General features: G+C 51.2%; 1 protein-coding gene across 1 annotated transcript in view; it reads right to left on the bottom strand.

Moving 5' to 3' along the window:
- Window positions 1-309: 309 nt before the first annotated feature.
- The window catches only part of HS3ST4 (heparan sulfate-glucosamine 3-sulfotransferase 4), a 54,792-nt gene continuing 37,938 nt past the window's right edge, over window positions 310-17,163 (bottom strand). Inside the window, 1 exon segment of the mRNA XM_039560524.1 lies at window positions 310-3,848. Coding sequence (XP_039416458.1) covers window positions 3,212-3,848 — 637 coding nt within the window. The 3' untranslated portion in view covers window positions 310-3,211.

Here is a 17,163-nt window from a genome sequence, read left to right as displayed (position 1 = left end):
TTGGGGATTTGTTCTTTGTGACCTTGGGAGGTGCACCCCAAACTGAGAGGTCAGTGAGGAAAGCTCTCCCCCACACCAGGACCTGCAGGCTGGCCCAGGTGGTCCTGGTCCTGGTCTTCGTTCTGGTCCTGGCCTGCAGCATATGCCTTCCCCAGCCCTTTTGGCTGTGGGGGCCACGGCCTGTGGGGCAAGTCACAGCAGCCAGCAGGGCTGGCAGGAGGCAGGTCACGGCCAGCGTTGTCCTGTTTTGGCTCCCACTCATGGGGTGTTGGTGCTGCTGGGGGGGGCAAGAGAAATGGAGCCAAGAAGTGCAGCTGCTACAATGATTTATTGTTTAGTGCTGTGGGTTGCAGGGTTCAGCTCAGGACAGTCACATCGTTCAGGTACAGAGACACTGATGGACAGAGACGCATTTGGGAGGCAGTGACAGCACAGCAAATAAGGTTCAGAACAGACCAACTCTCCATTACCAGTCTCTGAACCAGAAAGTACCAGCTTTTCCAGAATAATGAATCACTCAGTCTGTGTAAAAAATTAAATATAATTTATGCTTTGCTAATTGAAACCAAATACAAAATTCAATTTCCTGTGTATTCTAATGCTGACATTTGAATAGTTTTTAAAAAAAGTGTTATTAACCTGACTCTCATTTGGCAGGCCACTTTCTGGCCAGATAGAAAATAATCCCCCCCATCCAGCCCCAGCTGCAGTGGGGCATCCACAGGGCGCATTTCCAAAGAACAAAACAAAATAACACCACCCATGCCCCCAGCCCATCCCAGGGTGACTGGCATGTCCCTGCTCCCTTCCAGCACTGCAGTGCTGGTAGCTGCACCTGGGAGAGAAGGGTTGGGGGGGGCTGGAGGGTCCTGTCCCACCATGCTGAAGTGGTTGGTGTCCATGGAGCAGGCACTCAGGGCAGAGGAGCAGGGTCTCACCTCCCAGTGGGCACCCATCAGCTCCTGCCAAGCTGGAGATGGCATCTGGTATAAAAAATAAACCTCTGAATATATGGCAGAAGTAACAGAAGTGAGCGTGGGAGGCAGGCGGGAAGGGCACAGCGAGCGCGCCCAGGAACCATCATCCCCCAGAGCTGAGCCCCTCGCAGAGCCACCAGCCCCAGCACCTCTGCTCAGCACCAGCAGGGCCAGCCCGACACCACACTGGGCATGCACCACTCTGGAGACAGGCAGAGATTCCTAGATATCCCTCTGGTGAGGAGGACACTGGGCCTAGAGCCCCCTGTACTCCATTGAGCATCTTGCACCAAATCCAAATTATGCAACAGGTTTCATTTAGGACCTGTTCTGATATTTTAATAATGTGTGAAACACGGTAAGATTATTCCTATTATATACTTCCAATTTTCCTGTGGTAATTTGGGAGTTTGTGGGTTTGTGAAAACTGTGAAATGGCAGGAGCTGTTTTTAAATCTGACCAGGCTGATGGGAACTGATGTGACATCAGCAGGGACCTCGCAGCGCCCCTCCAGCATGGGCCACGCAGTAAATGGTCCAAATGGCTTCAGCTCTTCTCATCCAATCCAAGGCACTGGCACCATTTCACGGCGTAATGAGCCGCACAACAGGCCCTGGAACCCCGAGCAGGGTCAGCGTGTCACCCAGTGAATGCAACGGTGATTTCATCTGGTTAGCTGGAGCTGCAGGGAGTTCTTTCACCTTAATCAGAACCAAGTCCTGGTCCTTCCGCAGCAATCCCATTCTGCACCTCTGCTGGGGACCTGCCCAATGGGAGGGACCCTCATGTGGCTTCACCCCAAGCTGGAGGTAATGTCAGCCCTCATCAGAGCAAAGAGAGCTGCCAGCAGTATCCGAGTGCCCTCAGGAATCCCCGTGCGAGGGACCATTTCAGCAGCTCTGCGTTTCACCTTTGCTCCCTCTTCTGCCTGGTTTCCCCCAGCAGTGGTGGTGGAACTGTGCAGTTGTGTGAAAGCGCTGCTCCTGTTCTCTGCTGGGCCCAGCAAACAGCTCTCATGACACTGGGGGATCGAGTGGGGATACAGGTTTATTCTACAGTTTCTACCAGGATTTGCAAATTTGGGTGACTGGGCCGTTTCCACTAGAAAGCACAGGTTTTGTGTGCTGAGCAGTGCTCGCCCTGGGAGTTGCTTTTTTGTAATTCTGAAGTAAGATGAAGGGGGCTTCCCTGTTCTGCGACCCCAGCTGTCCACAGCAAGCAGCAGGGATCGCGTTTTCAAGGTGCAAATGAATGGCAGTGCCAGGGGTCCTGACTGTCAGACCCTGTGCTGGGGCTGTCTGCAGGCCTCCACCCTGCAGCCACCCCTTCCGTCCCCACTGGCAACACCTGGCTCCAAACCATGGAGCAGGGCATGGCACAGCCTGGCCAGGAGGTGCTGTGTGGACGTGTGGTACCAGACTGTGCCTTGGCAGCCTGGCAGGGTAGTGGGAGCCTGGCTCACTCCTGGGGAGCCTGGGAATGTTCTTTCAGCTTCCAGGAGGGTGGGGACCTGGGGACCCAGTTCTGATCTCACTGAGCATCTCAGCAAAGAAGGAACAACTCTCTTCCAACAGGTGAGGTGCACCCATCAGTTGGAGGAGAATTCAGGCCAGGTGTCTGTGGCACTTGGTAAATTCTAGTTTTAGTGCAACAAGTAATTGAAACGTCTGGTGCAAATGAAGTTCCTGTACATAGTTCCTTTGCAGCATTAACTGGCTTTATTCCTTCCACACACAAAGTCCAGTGTGCACGTGACTGCACATGGCCTGAATTTACCAGACCTGATGCTGCTGTTTGGGCAAAACTAAAGTGCAGGGCAGGAGAAATTAAATCTATGGGTTTGTCCCAGTGCTGGGTTTTGGGAACCACCCTCTCGCCCAGCTTGCCATGGCAGGAGGTCTGGTCCTGCCTGCCCTGGCTTCAAGGGGGACACCAGCAGCAAAACGTTGACACAAAGCGCTCCATCACCCTGAGGAGCCCTGCTCCCTCTGCCTCCCCCTCCTCCCACCTGCCCCTGACCCCCAGCGTCGTGGCAGGGAGAACCAAGTGCAGCCCGAGGTGACAGGCCACTACAGTTCCAGAACTGGACATGTGGGGTGACTTCTGCTGCAGCCCTGACAAGACAAGAGCCTGTTACACACAGGGCTGAGCCTCTGGCCCCAAAAGAGTTTTGGGTCTGAAATGATGATTCACATCCCAAAAACAAAAAAGATTTTTTCCTGATTTTGTGGTTCTACTTATCACTTTCTTCCTGCTCCCACTGGAAATCTTGGCCTGTCATTTGGTAAAACATGACATTGAAGGGTTTGTAGAACTTCCGCAGTCTGTGGATGACGTCTGGGTCTATTTTGGGGTGAGTTCGACCTTTGGACTTGCCCAAACACCGGGGAGCACTGCTGTCCTCTGGCTTCTTTAGACAGGGAAACCCCTTTGTTTTATTAAAATAAAAATGCTTCTCTGTCACAATCCTCTTGAGGCCTAAGAAGTCCTGGACCTTGGCCATTTCCCCAGCTGGGTCAGTGATGAGCCTCTCACCACTGACAAACAGGATCTGGGAGAGGGGGAAGTACTGGAGCCAGTTTTCCAAGTGCAGGGCATAAATCCCAATGCGGATTGCACTCCAGGAGGCATCAATCAGCCCCAGAGTCCGGTTCTTGAAGGCCAGCACCTCAAAGGTGGGGATCTCTGGCTTCTTGGACAGAGTCTGTGTGTAGTCCGAGATGGCGCGGGTGACGGGGTTGCGCACCACCACGATCAGCTTCGTGTCCTTGGCCATGGAGTGAATGCGCCGCGGGGCCTCATTGGTCACAAAGTAGCTGGGGGTCTTCTCCATGGTGATCTGGCCATCCAGCGTCTTGGGCATCACATTCCTGCGCAGAAGCAGAGGAGGTGGTTAGCGAGGGGCCAGGCAGGGGTGAGCACCTTGTGCAGGTGTTGGTGGGACATGCAGGAGGAGGGACGCTGTCACTCCTGTGTGACCCCCAGACCCAAGTCTTTCTGGCTTTGTTTCTTCTCAGCCCCTGGCCATGGTGGGCACCTAAAATGTAAAGTCAGCCTTGGTGACACATTATGCAGATAGTTTGCCATAGGCATATGTAGACCAAAGCTAATTGACACTAAACCTGCACAATACCTGCCTGTTCAGAAGCCATCTGCTCCCATTTGCTCAATTAAGCCTATTCACTCCAGAGCCGTGTACGGAGCAGTGCAGTTCGGATTATACAGGACCTTTTTGTTATGATGACATGCTTTTAAATGTCTCAGCTAATAAAACTTAATACAGAATAAGATCCCTTGCTTCTAGTACAATAATTAAATTTATTTACTATCTTGTGTGTGAGAAAGAATGACTTTTCTTTTATCTCTAATTCACATGCTCTGTCAATAATTAATTGCTGCTGGGTTTTGAGCTTCCTGTGCAAGCACTTTATTAGCCAAAAGGAATTTGCCTGCTGGATAAATTAGCATGTAGCAAGATTTTCCTGGATAGCACATTACCATACTATAAAATGAAACTGCAGTGAGATAGCAGTTATGTCTAAGAAAATGAAAAGGTAAATTCTTGTCCCAGTGCCACCAGTTAAGGATTATCATAGCCAGCCAGAGGGTTTTAAGTGACCACAGAATCACAGAATAAGCTGAGTTGGAAGGGACCCACAAGACGTCCCCTGCAAAAGCATCACAGCCTCACTCACACCTGTTGTGCTGCCAGGTGGCACTGGGGCTGGAGGCTGTGCCACAGCCAGGGACCTGCCTGCTGCCCGCACCCACCCACACCACGGCCCTGCCTGTGGGCAGCCCCAGCCCTGCCACAGTGCCAAGGAGGAGGAAACGGGGTCGCTGCTCCGGGGAAGCACTCACGGCACTGGGCAGGTCTCCTGTGTCAGACATAGAGCACGGTGATGCCCATGGTCTTGCAGGATTATCCCTTTGTATTGCAACTACTTTTAGTACAAACATATGGCGAGGAAATAACGTGAATAGGCTGGAAATGGCTCTGTGAAAGCACCTTGGGCAGCGACAGCCACAGTAACACTGACGTCAAACTGCTGGGCCCCAGGAAGGCCCATTTCAGGAATCACACAGCTGAAGCCTGGAGCAGAATCAGCTGATAGGCATAGCCCACTAGATGTGCCTGTCAATGTCACCTCCTATTTGTGACTTCTAAAGGCATCAACTGGCTTTAATGCCCCTGTAATTTGTGTATTCACTGCTGGTGCCACCAAGCCCACCAGGCTTGTTCTGCTGAGGTGCTTTTTGGGGTGGTGAGGGGCCTCCTGCCAAGGCAAGAGTGAGGGTGGGTTGGTGCTGCCACAGGGCTGCCAGTGTCCTCAGCATTTTAGGTGAAGAGGCTGGTGGTTCCTGTGGCTGCCCCTCTCCTGCTGCAGAACCTTTCCTGTTGAACAGTCTGTCTGAGTACCAGCAATGCAGCCTGCAGGGCTGCAGGACTCCAGCTCCCTGTCCATGCTTGTGGCCAGGCTCTATAGGGAAGCCCATCCCTCTGACATCAGGTCCCACTGGAGCTGCCTTCCCAAAGGCAAGGCACCTGCAATCCCATCTTCTGCCCAGAGCACTATGGCGCTTTATCCATGCCCTGCATCAGCCACTTGAGTAGCAGTGACATGAAGGGAGCAAGGATTAGTCAGAATGATGCATCTCAAGCTATTTTTTCCTTTAAGAAAACCCTGAACAAATTAAGAGGGATAGGAACACTTGGGGGCTTCAGATGCTGCAGAATTACAGACCAGCTTCCCTGGAGAATCCAGCACCCAGATTTAACAGCCCTGTGGGAAGGAAGCAGCTTTTATGGCTATGTACATCACAGCAAGCCCCACAGTATGATCAGAGATGAACCCCTGGGTGCCCACTGCTGTATTATGGGGGGGGGTGGGCTGCCACCAGCAGCGCTGCTCCGTGCCCACTCTCACAGCCCATGGCCATCAGCTGGTAGTGGAGGATGGGGAGCAACCCACCTGCAGCAAGGACAAGAGCCATGATGGTGTCTGTTCCCCACAGCAGCACCAGATGCCCCAGGGCATTTGGTTTATATAAAACAAACACGCTGGGGGTTTATAAAAGAAGCATGAACATGTTAATTACAACTGCCCCTTCAGATGATGTTACCACAATAAACAGGAGCCAAGAAATTGCAGAGCTAATAATCTGGATGTGTTGCCACATTTAAGGACTGTGTTTTTAACTCCGTGCACATTAAAGACAAAGAGATGGATGGGCTGGCCCTGAGGAGAGAAAATGGGGAAGCAGTGATCAAGGAAAAGAGGAGGAGAAGCAGATTCAGCTTTTTCTGTACAGTTTTAGGGATAAAGCTGGAAGCCACAGTGTGTCCTCAAGACACCCTAGCCCTGCAGAGCCCCGAACACCTGTGGCTCTGGGACAGCTCTGGGACGTACATACAGAAAGGCTTTACCCCAAACTCTGCTGTGTTTCAGAGTCTCTCCCCATGTGCTGCCCTACCAGGGCAGGAGCCAAGCTACGTTGTGCAGGTGAAGGAGGCTCGAGCCTGCAGCCCTAGGGCCAGGTGCCCTGCATGCAGCCAGTGGCACGCGATAACTGCTGCCAAACAAAGAGTGGCACACGGCACTGCTGGCTCCTGCTGCTGGGAATAACAAGGGTGTTAAAGCTGGAGCAACCGAGCCTCTGGCACGGCAGGAATGCTCCTCAGAGCAGTTAACCTTCACAGAGCTGCTGCCATGTGCTCTGCCCTAATTGTGCGTGTGCCGACGGAATTCTAACCAGCTCTGTGTGTGCAGGCAGAGCGACGCTCCGCATCGCTCTCCTGCAGTGGCTGATGCAGAGCAGTTTGCAGCATGGGGCTTTGCTCCTGGAGGGAGCACACAGGCTTTGGAACACATTTTGGCTTTCCTTGCAGTGTTTGTGTCCCTTTTCAGGGCAGGCTGGCTGCTGAAGAGGCATGGCCACACAGTGACTGCACCTGATGTGGCTCCACAGGGCAGTGCAGGAGGTGAAGTGTTGGAACGGGATGTGTCTACTCCTGTCTCTGCCACTGGTGTCTCCCCACCTGCATCTCTTCTCTCTCCGTCACTGCTCACCCGAAAAAGAGGAGCAATGACAACAAGCCACTGGCAGGAGCTCCACTGACACAGGCATGAACAAAGCTTCTGCTCCCTTACGGGACGGGCATCATCCCCTTGTGCTTGTGGGTGCAGCATCACTACCCTGTGCAATGCCAAAACTAAACTGTCATGCTGGGCTTGGACCCAGGAATTACCTCGTCCTCCAAGCAGATGATCCAATATATATTACTGAGTACTTGCTTTGGCTTTTGATATTTCTCTCCTTTCCTGTTCATTCTCCAGTGCTGTGCCCAGAGGCTGGGGAGAGCCAGACTGCTCCGTGCACCCCCAGCACCCCCGAGCTGCACAGGGGCTTGGTGCTGTCACTCCTTCAGGTTTCTGTTCTGTGCATGGAAGGCCCCCAGCCACTGTGGGCGGCAGGCAGGACAGCTGGCTCCTGCCTGCCCTGGCTTGGAGCAGAGGCCAGCTCTAAGCCCTCATTGGGAAAATGTGCTGTAGTAATTGTTCTTAACTGCTGGCTTCAAACAAGCTCTTTATTTTCAAAGGATACATTTTATAAATTTGTGAATTTGCATGTTGCCAAAATCCCCTTGTGGTTTATTTAAATCCAGATTATCTTGTTTATTCCTTCAGTCACAGCTGTCATTTATCTCTGTGTAGGCAGCTTTTTCACGATGTTGCAGGTTTCCTGCAATCCTACTCAAAAGGAGTCTTTGTTAACTGTATTTTCATGTTCTCAACAAGAGAAAAAAGTGCATAGCAACTCCCAGGGCTTGGGGAATCGCAGAGGAAGACACGGATTTGCACGGCTGCCATGGAAAGAGGAAATGGCCAGGTGCTGCAAGTGTCACCTGCCCACAGAGCTCCTCTCTCCTGCTCCTCGGGGCGGAGCAAACAGCTGCTTTTGTCTTCTGGAAAGATAAACATGAATCCTTTTTCTTTTTATTATTAACACATTCTGGTATAATTGCTTGAGCTGTCAGCTGTGACCTGCCAGTAATTCAGCAGGCGTGGGACTTTCAAGGGGAGAGCGGCATTGCAACTGAGCCCACAGTACGAATTAAAAGCAGAACCCATTTGCTATAAGCCCCCGAGTCAAATCTCTTGTTGAATTTGTTCAAACATAAATTTACAGCTGAATTTACATAGGTTTAATGTTTTATAATCTTTTCAGTCTGTGAATCTATATTCAAGAGTGAGTGCATTAGCTCAGAAATATTGTGCTTAACGCTGAAAATAATTTTAATCTCTCCAAAGTCCAATCCTTTGCACATCACTAAACCTCAGAAGCCAATCCCTTCTAATAAGAGACACAAAACTTGCATCTGTCGCTGCCTAATAGATTCACATTGCTCTAATTCAAGCGGCTCACATATGTCTGTTAAAAAACACTAAACGCAAATTATAAAGCCCTTTCAGAAAAGTGGGTGCCAGTTCAGACTGGAGGCCAAAGGAACAAAAACCATCCCCAGGAGACTCACTGGAAGAGTTTAATGGTTAAGAATCTGGTGGCTGGGAGAAGGGGGTGAACCACCCCTCTCTGTGACTTGTCTTCTGCTTTTGCAGGGCTTTTAACTCTGAATTAGTGGCTGTCTGTACCGCTGGTCTCCCTCTCCAAGACAAGGAGCTTTCCCTCTTCCCAGAGTTTCCAAAGCCATTCACTGTCCATACAGAACACTCTCGTGAGGGGCAGTCTGGGATTGCAAGGACACCTCCTTGCTCTGTGCCAGCCATGTCCCTGCTGAGTTTCTCCCCAGTGTCCCCCAGGCCGTGCAGGCTGTGGGAGCCCAGGATGCTATAGCTGGAGTGGAGGCAGCCCCGGACCCCAGTGCAGCCGGGGAATAAGAAGCAGCTGGGGCTTGGGATTGTCTCAGTGCCCCTCAGCAGGGCCAGCCATTCTCCCAGTGCTGCCAGGGTTGCCTGGAGCCGTCCATCCAGCTGTCCGCAACATTGGCCGGATGGAGCGCGGTCCTGGGTTGCCATACCAACGCAGGTGCTAACGCGTGTTGACTAACTGAGAGCTGATCTGATCAAAGAATGGCAGCTTGGAGTTGCCATGGCAACCGAGATGCCAAATTGGAAATGGCGTCAATAGCAAAGGTATCCGAGAGGTGGCAAGTGCGTGCAGATGCAGTGCCTGGCAGGGGCTGCGGGCACCCCAGTGGGTACCTACCTACACAGGCTGCCCGTGGCTCCTGCTCCTGGGCTGGTGGGACTACTCAGGGCACCCCACGGGACTCGGCTGCATCTCAGGTGCCACCCCCAGGACCTCCATTTCAAGGGGCACAGCTCCCCTGCTCCCTCCTTCCCTGTCCCCATCTGCTGTCACGGCAGCCGTGCCGAGGGGTCGGTGCTGCTCACTGCAGCAATCCTCAAAGGACTTGGCTCTGCAGCCCAGGGGCTCAGGGCACATGCCTGGAGGGAGGATGCCACTCAGGAGCACCATTTGAGCCACGCTTCCAGACTTTGAGGAAAATGCCTCTGGAGCACAATCTATTTCTAATGTGATTTTTCATATTATCGCCTAGTCTAGAGTCCAACAATCACAATGAAAGGGCTTCTGTGTCTCCACAAAATGCAAAATCTTTATCGGCTCATTGGCATGTGCTTAAGTTGGCCTGGATAAGAAGTTACTCCTGAGAACCTGCTATTGATTCTGTCAAGGATTCAAAGGTTTTATAGGCATCGCTCAAGATCTCTTTAGTACTTGTACCTTCTTAATGGCTCTCATCACCGATAGAACTGGAAACAACCCCCAGCACCCCGGGAAGCAGCTGTCTCTGTGCCAGGAGTCAGAGCCACGCTGCTGTCCAGGAGTGTGGCTGCCCTCCAGACGGCCGGGCAAGCCTCCTGGGCACCCTGAGGGGACAGCCCTTCCGTGGCTCCCTCGGTGTCTTTTAGGAGGTGGGGCACATACCGGGGCTAGAGAAAGGTGGGGGGGGGGACTGAACCCAGGAAGTCTCCTCTCCTCCTACCACTATGCAACAAAATCAGTGGGCAGGTGGCTGAGTAGCAGACAAAAATACAAATATGCTCTGATTTCACTGGGACCATCTGGCTCAGGCATGATAGGTGGGTAGGAATGCTATAATCATGGAGCAGAGTACTAAGCTGATCCATTAAAGTCTTTTAGCAGAAGCAACCATGGAACCTGTATTAATTCAGCAATGCTTTGTGAACAGACATCACAAGGTTAGATCCATTCAGCTGCAATTAAAACCAGCCCTCACTGATCAGGCTAGCTGGGAGAGCTGCTGCAGCATCGTGCTCCCCAAGGCTCTCATGAGTATAGACTGTTGATACTGGCACAATGTAATCTGAAATTACGATCCTAATGCTAAATCTTGCTTTCTTCTGTTCTTTCCTCAAGTGGATCTCCTCTGGGACATGGCTGCTGCCTTGTGCCAAAATCCCTTGCCTGTCTGAGCACACAGCTCTCACAGAAATTGGATAGGCTCAGGTTAGCGCTGTGGGGTTCCTGATGGGGAAGTGCATGATGCACTTCCCGATGGGGACTGCCCTTCCCCACCACCCTCCTTGCCAGCAGCTGCAGGATGTACAGGGGTATGCTGGCTCCTGCACTTGGAGAGCTCCTGGCAAGGCTGCGAGCACTCGGCACATCTGTGTCAGCACACAGCACCTCAGGTGTCACAAACACCCCAGCACCATTTGGCTTTGGCTGTGCAAAGGAACCTCAGCTCTGTGGATGGAGATGTGTATTCAGTGTGACATTGTTGGACCAGGGATAAATATGGCGTGATCTCTCCAATTTTAGTGCAAGATTTATTGTTGGTCAGCAGATAGCCATGAGACAGGTTGTGAAAAAGGCTGGAAATGCATATTTCTAACCCCTCTGCTGTCAAAATTATTTTGACTAAGTCTCACTACCATTCTCTACAGAAGCACGATGATCCTATTCACTGGGAATCTCTTAGTATCGTCTACCAGATTTAATTACTATATTAGTCACAGTTATAGCAAAGCAGCCCCAGTCTGAGCCTCTCGCACAGCACTGGAATGAGGACTCCTGGGCAGGCAGGGGTGAGTCCTGCCTCCTCTTACTGAGGATGTTCAAGACAAGGTAGTCTGCTCCCAGTCCAGATTTCCCTTCAACACAGGAGTTCAAGTCCCCGGAGTGCCAGTTCACTCACTTTCCACTGGTTTTTGCCTACTTCATGCCAGTCCTCATGCCAGCTATAGGGCAGAGCTGCATGAAATGCTGATGCATATGCAACCTCTGCTTGCAGGACAGAAACCCTCTCTGAAATGTGCAATCCAGTGCCCCTTGCTGGCAGCAGTCATCGCATACCTTCCCCTCCCACCCCCTTGGGACTCCTGATCTGAGTTCAATCCTAACACGCAGCAGGACAAGCCCCCAGCACCAGCCGTGTTCCTCCTGCCCCAAGCAGAGCAACAGGAGCCCACACGGACACCCGTGCAGGAATGTTCCCACCCAGGAGTGCTCCCACCCAGCTCAGCCTTGACGGTTGCTAAGTGATGCCTGTGGAAGCTTCAAGTCTGTCAATAATAGATGCTGTTGGTATTGCAGGCTGCGGTTCCTGGAACAGCCAGTTGGATGTGGGAAAGCTACAGCTGCTGGGGAGAGCTCTGTGCACACCATGCAGCTGACACCTAACACTTATCAGACCCAACTGGGTGGTTCAAACCACTCCAGTTTCCCAAAGATGGGAGGGGCCCTTCCCAAAGAAGGCCAGGAAAATAAAATATTCAAATATAGTGGTTTGGAGCTGCATATCCTGAGGAGTCCTTTTTCATCTTCTGGAAAATTTAATTCTATCAGGAAAAACACCCTTGCAATAATGGCTGCCTAAGTGAAAGCACCACGGCTGTATCATACTAAAAGCTTTTCAGGGAAAAGAGTAAATAAATTCCATTCTTCAGATGTATCTGGATGTTATCCTAACATAGTGCCAGAGTAATAGGTAAGCCATCAACAGCTAAAAGGCTGGGAATTGTTATGGAGGAGCAATACTGCCAAATAGGCTGAAAACAGCAGTAATCGTTCACATCCTGCGCTGAGCTCCAGCACTGCTGGCAGCCGGGGATGGGAGAGGGACTCCTGCCCTCCTGCCAGAGGGACCAGCATAAAAAGGCTGAACACAAAACCACCATCAAGGCTGCCACAGGAGCCCCAGGCTGGTCAGTGGTAGCCAGGAGCATGACCCTTTGTGTCTTCACACCTGCAGTTACCTGTTCCTTTTCTAGTTGTCAATGAGATGGATCCATGCAAGCCATCAGTGCTGCGGGCAGAGCAGCTGAAGGGGCAGGTGGGGAGGTGACAGGTTCTCAGCAGTTGCTGGAGGTAGCAAAGCCAGTTCCAAATCCCTCCACAGAGACACTGAGTGGCAAGATCTTCCCAGCTGCACTAGCCTTGCAGATGTCCAAAGCACAGTATCCCACTGTTTAATCTACAGTGGACCAGTGTTTGCATCGAGCCTCTGGAGCCCAGCAGACGCCCTGGGCAGAGCCCCAGTGCTCCCCTTGCTATTGCAGGCAGCCATGAACACCACTGCCCCAGCCCCTTCTCTGCCTCCTCCCAATGCAAGTGGGAACCACCTCAGTCCCAGTATCAGACAAGTCCTGCGGTGGCCAAAACATCTCCCAAAGCAACTGTCAAGGACTACACAGATCCAAGACTCCTCCATTCCCACCCCAGAGCTGCTCCTCTGCCCCTGGAAGGAGTGATGCCAGCCAGGCTGCTGCTGAGGGCACAGCTATTTATTATTTGCTTCTGTTGGTTATTTTGGGGTTTAAGTTCATTTATTATGTATGCGAGAATGGTAATACACTGGCATCTGAATGTCTTTTAGGCATACAATATCCTTATTATTCAAAGTGGTTTTTCCTCCATAATTGAATGGTTTACCTTATTATTACACTATGTTAATGACCCAGCATTTCCATTTTCCTATAGGATGCTTAATTGTAAGCAAAGTGCAATCAGAATCAGAGATGCCATCTGTAATTGACAGCATCATAATAACAGCGAGAATTGCAGGAACGAAGTACCAAAATAAATAACAGTGGGGAGAAAGCCCGCTCTGAAAACCCCAGGAAGCTGCTCTGGGCTGGGACAGAGCCCACCCACACAGGATCCTCTCCCCAAACTCTTGACAGTTTGGGCATTAACAGAGATAGAGTGCTATTGATATCAGTTTGTACATTTAATCAGTTTTTTTGCAGTTTTCAGCGAGATGTGAACTATATCCCTGTCCAAGGCATTTGGTTCAAATCAGCTGAGACAGAGAATAATCAAGATTTATGATTCTCATTCTGACTCGGATCACACAGTCAGTGCAAACGGTACAGCAGAGCTTCCTCCCTGAGCCCCAGTGACATCCCTCTGCTTGCCCTCACACAGTGATTTAATGTCCATCCCAGGGACTGTCACGATGCTGCTGCAGCTCCAGATAATGGTGACTCCGGGTCCCCTCCACTATCCCCAGGGGTGGCACTGGAGGGGCACTGCAACCCAGCTTGGGGCTGGTTGGCAGAGATCAGTAAAACAGCACTTTGCAAAATAAAAGGGAATTCATCTTCCTGTGCCTCCCAGCACAGCTTAGAGCAGCCTGGAGCAGGAGCAGCCTGTGGCATGACCTCTCTTACCCAGAGCATCCCTGCTGGGGAAGCACACCATGGGTTCTCACAGGTGAATCGCACCTATCCCAGCAAGAGTCTAGGGCCCAGGAGGAAAGTGAGCACTGGGACTGCACAGGGAAGGGCCAGGGATGGCTCAGGAGGCAGCTCCCAGCAGCAGCAAGGGCCATCAGCACATCCTGCAGGCAGTTCCATTTCCAGGGGCTCGTCACCAGCCCAGGGAGCCAGAGGTCTCCAAGAGCTCAGCTGGGAAGTGAATGTTTAGATAAAAATTAAATGATCCAAAACCAACTCTAATAAAACCAGCCAGATGATGGGAACAGAGCAATGGTGAGGCTATTTTCAAGCCATTTTGAAGGCAGCCATGCTGTGTGTTGTGGGCTGGCCAGGGAGTGCTGTTACTGGTTCCTGGGATGCTCTGGTGGGCTCCTGCCCAGACATCTGCTCCCATCAGTACAAGATGGATGTGAGCCCAGGCAGTCCAGCCACAACTACGGAGGAGGGTCCTGGCACATCCACATGCTACATCCACACTGCCTGGCAAATCTGGGAGTTCCCCTCTCTCTGGGCAGTACAGCCCCGGCAGCTAAGCCCATAAACCCCATATCGTGTGTGGTTCATGGAAAGAGAGTGCTGTGATCCTGGTGCCGAGAGCTCAGCAGTGGATCCATCCAGGAATGGGGTGATGGGAGCTCCATCTTGATAGAGGGCTGGGACAAGGAGCGTGGGCTCTTCTTGCTTCCTGCCCTGCTCGTAATGAAGGCAGACGCACGCCAGCCACGGAGGGCTGCGGCGCTGGTACTCGCAGTGCTGAAGCGATGCTGCCCGTACAGGGGGCCTGTCATGTTCTGTTTCATCAGGGTTTGCTGAGCCACCTCTCCCCACACCCTGTGTGCAGCACCATGCAGGGTTAGCCAGGGCTCTCTGCTAATTCACACATGCAGCGTAACATCCAAGTGAGTGAAAAAACAGACCGATGCCACTCCAGTCAATAGAGTAAACAATTCCTGGTTTGGATAAACAGAATTACTAGTGCTGAAGAGCTCTGGGCAGCACTGCTCAGTCTGATTAGTGTAAATGCTAAACACAAACCAATTAACACTCTCTAAGTCTGCTTATCTCATGTCACTTAGTGCTAAAATAAAGGCTAACACTAAATACACACATTGATTTAGCCATTAAATCTAACATCACTCAAAACAGTTCATTATATCACCAAGAAACAAACAAAGGCACCTGAATTTTCAGAAGGTGCTGCATTATGAGCAATGACTCAATTGCTCCATCCAGCACTAGGGTGTCACTGCTCATACTGAGAACAGACTGATAACAGCTTCACCCAAAAATCAAACCTGGGCCGCAGGTAGAGGTGACAGGTGACATCCCTGCAACACCTCAGGCAGTGCTGCTGTGGAAGCACTTGGGGCTGGCCTGGTGCTGTGCCACCAGCTTACAGTGCCTGCGTACAAACGTCACCATCACTAAGAACACAATTGCTTGGCTGGTGCCAGCCACAAGTCCCAGTCATCCATCAGCCCTGCTAAGGAAGAGGAAACGCTCACCACAGTCCCAGCAAACCCCAGCAGCTACCAGTGCACTTTTTGAGAGCACAACCAGCACTTCAGGGACCCACCTTAGTCCCTGAAGAACCAAAGCTATTTTGGGTTTGATTTGGGCTTTATATACCTCTTCTACTAGAAATTATTGAAAGCTGGTGTGTGGGAAGCTGATGATAGGATAGCCTGTCTGGGGGTATCCTGCCCTAACAAGCACCAGGAGCATACAGGGAAGGATGTGGGGATGTTAGTAGGCAATGTGAGATGTTTACATTCCTAATTACAAGGGCTAATTCTTTGCTTTGGCCAGGTATCCCTTCTGCAGACAAGGTTAATGGGATGTGAGAGGCCACAGCTGCCACAGCACCAAGTGAGGAGAACAGGCAAGAGACAGCAGCATTAATCAGCAAGGAGCCATGCAAAAATGGTTATCTCAAGCTGTTTGGAGGCACAGAGTAAAAATAAATCTCCCTGAGTTTAATATTCTGCCAGTCAGCTCCTTTTTGTAGGTGGAATCTATTAAAAATTATCTTTCTGTTAAAATGCTAAAGTATTTCTGACATTTAACAGCTTGCTTCGAGCAAAAAGGTGCAATAAATACATAGGAGAGCTAATTGGCACCAGAACACCCAACATCCACCCAGCACGAGCAAGCACTGCTGTGTCAGTTCCTGATGCCTTCAGCAGACCCCAGCATCTCCCCTGAGTATGGTGCCCCTGCTCCCATGTGCCCTGCTCAGCTGGGGGAACTGGGAGGTTCCCACCATCATCCAGCAACTGCAGATGGAGTGGTCGGAGCCGACGGTCTGGGGCACATGTGCTGCAATCTGGTCCTACCCAAGTCTCCACTTTGAGGTACTTGGTTGCTGCAAGATGCAGAAGGAGCTGCTTGGCAATGTGGTCTCAATAAAAATTAATGCTTTAACAAGAAGCCAAACAGCTACAGCTAATGTTCTTCTGAATGAGATCTAAATTTTATTCATAAGCATCAGTGTCAGGACTAAAATAACAGTTTTATGGACACTATGAGCATAAACAGCTCTGCTGATTCAAAAACAGAAACTGCACTTCTGAATGAATCGTGTTCATTTGGAACAAAAGCACTGTTCCAAATACATGCCTCAAATAAAAGAGGAAGCCAGAGAGTGTTCTCCTGGTGAGCCTGCTTCCAAGGAATGCACTGCAGAGGGGAAGGGAGACGAGGGGGACAGTGATTGGGAATGTGCTAGGGAGAACGAGCAGGGCTCATTCAGGGACTGCCTGGGACGTAGCTGGAGATTGGGTGGGACGGTGTTTCCACCTCATCTGCATGTGGAAAAGTTACAGGTGAGAAAGAAGAGTGCTACACTCCTGCAGAAATCCCTGCTGAGCTCCAGCATTCAGGACTAGATGGCTCTGGCAAATGGTTGAAATGGCCTTTGTTTATTTGAGGTCAATGCCTTGGAAAAGGGGGAGAACTGTATGGCTAACAAGTGATTGACAAGAGATTTTTAGAAAAATATCTCTTGGAGCGTAACGGCTGGGTCACCGTAACAGGAGCGTGGGCTCAGACAGACAGAGTCAGGTAGTCTGCAGCGTGGCACGCATGTGTGGGCAGTGCCATGACCACACTGGCCAGAGAGAAGAGTCCAGAGCATGGCTGAAATGGGGTTGGAAAACACACTGTATATTCAGTGAGGAGTTTGTTGTAGTGAAATAGTTGTAGTCTATTGTTTGCTACTGGAGCCTCTGGACAATTTGTTTACCTTACAAGGCCAATTAAGGGTCATGCAAGAGGGAAGCACCAGCTCCAGCATCCCCATTCCCACACCCCTTCTGCAAATGGGAACAGAACCAACAGGACTGAGCACTTCCAGTCGGCACTGAAACACCCCAGATATCATGATCCTTGTCCAGCCCTGAGAGCCCAGGCTCCTGGGATGAGGCAAGCCCAGTCCCCTGCACTGGGCAGCCCC

This window comes from Corvus cornix, chromosome 14 (genome assembly GCF_000738735.6).
Source record: "Corvus cornix cornix isolate S_Up_H32 chromosome 14, ASM73873v5, whole genome shotgun sequence".
Lineage (NCBI taxonomy): Eukaryota > Metazoa > Chordata > Aves > Passeriformes > Corvidae > Corvus > Corvus cornix.
Note: the sequence above shows the minus strand (reverse complement) of the source record. Positions and strands in the feature narration are given on the sequence as shown.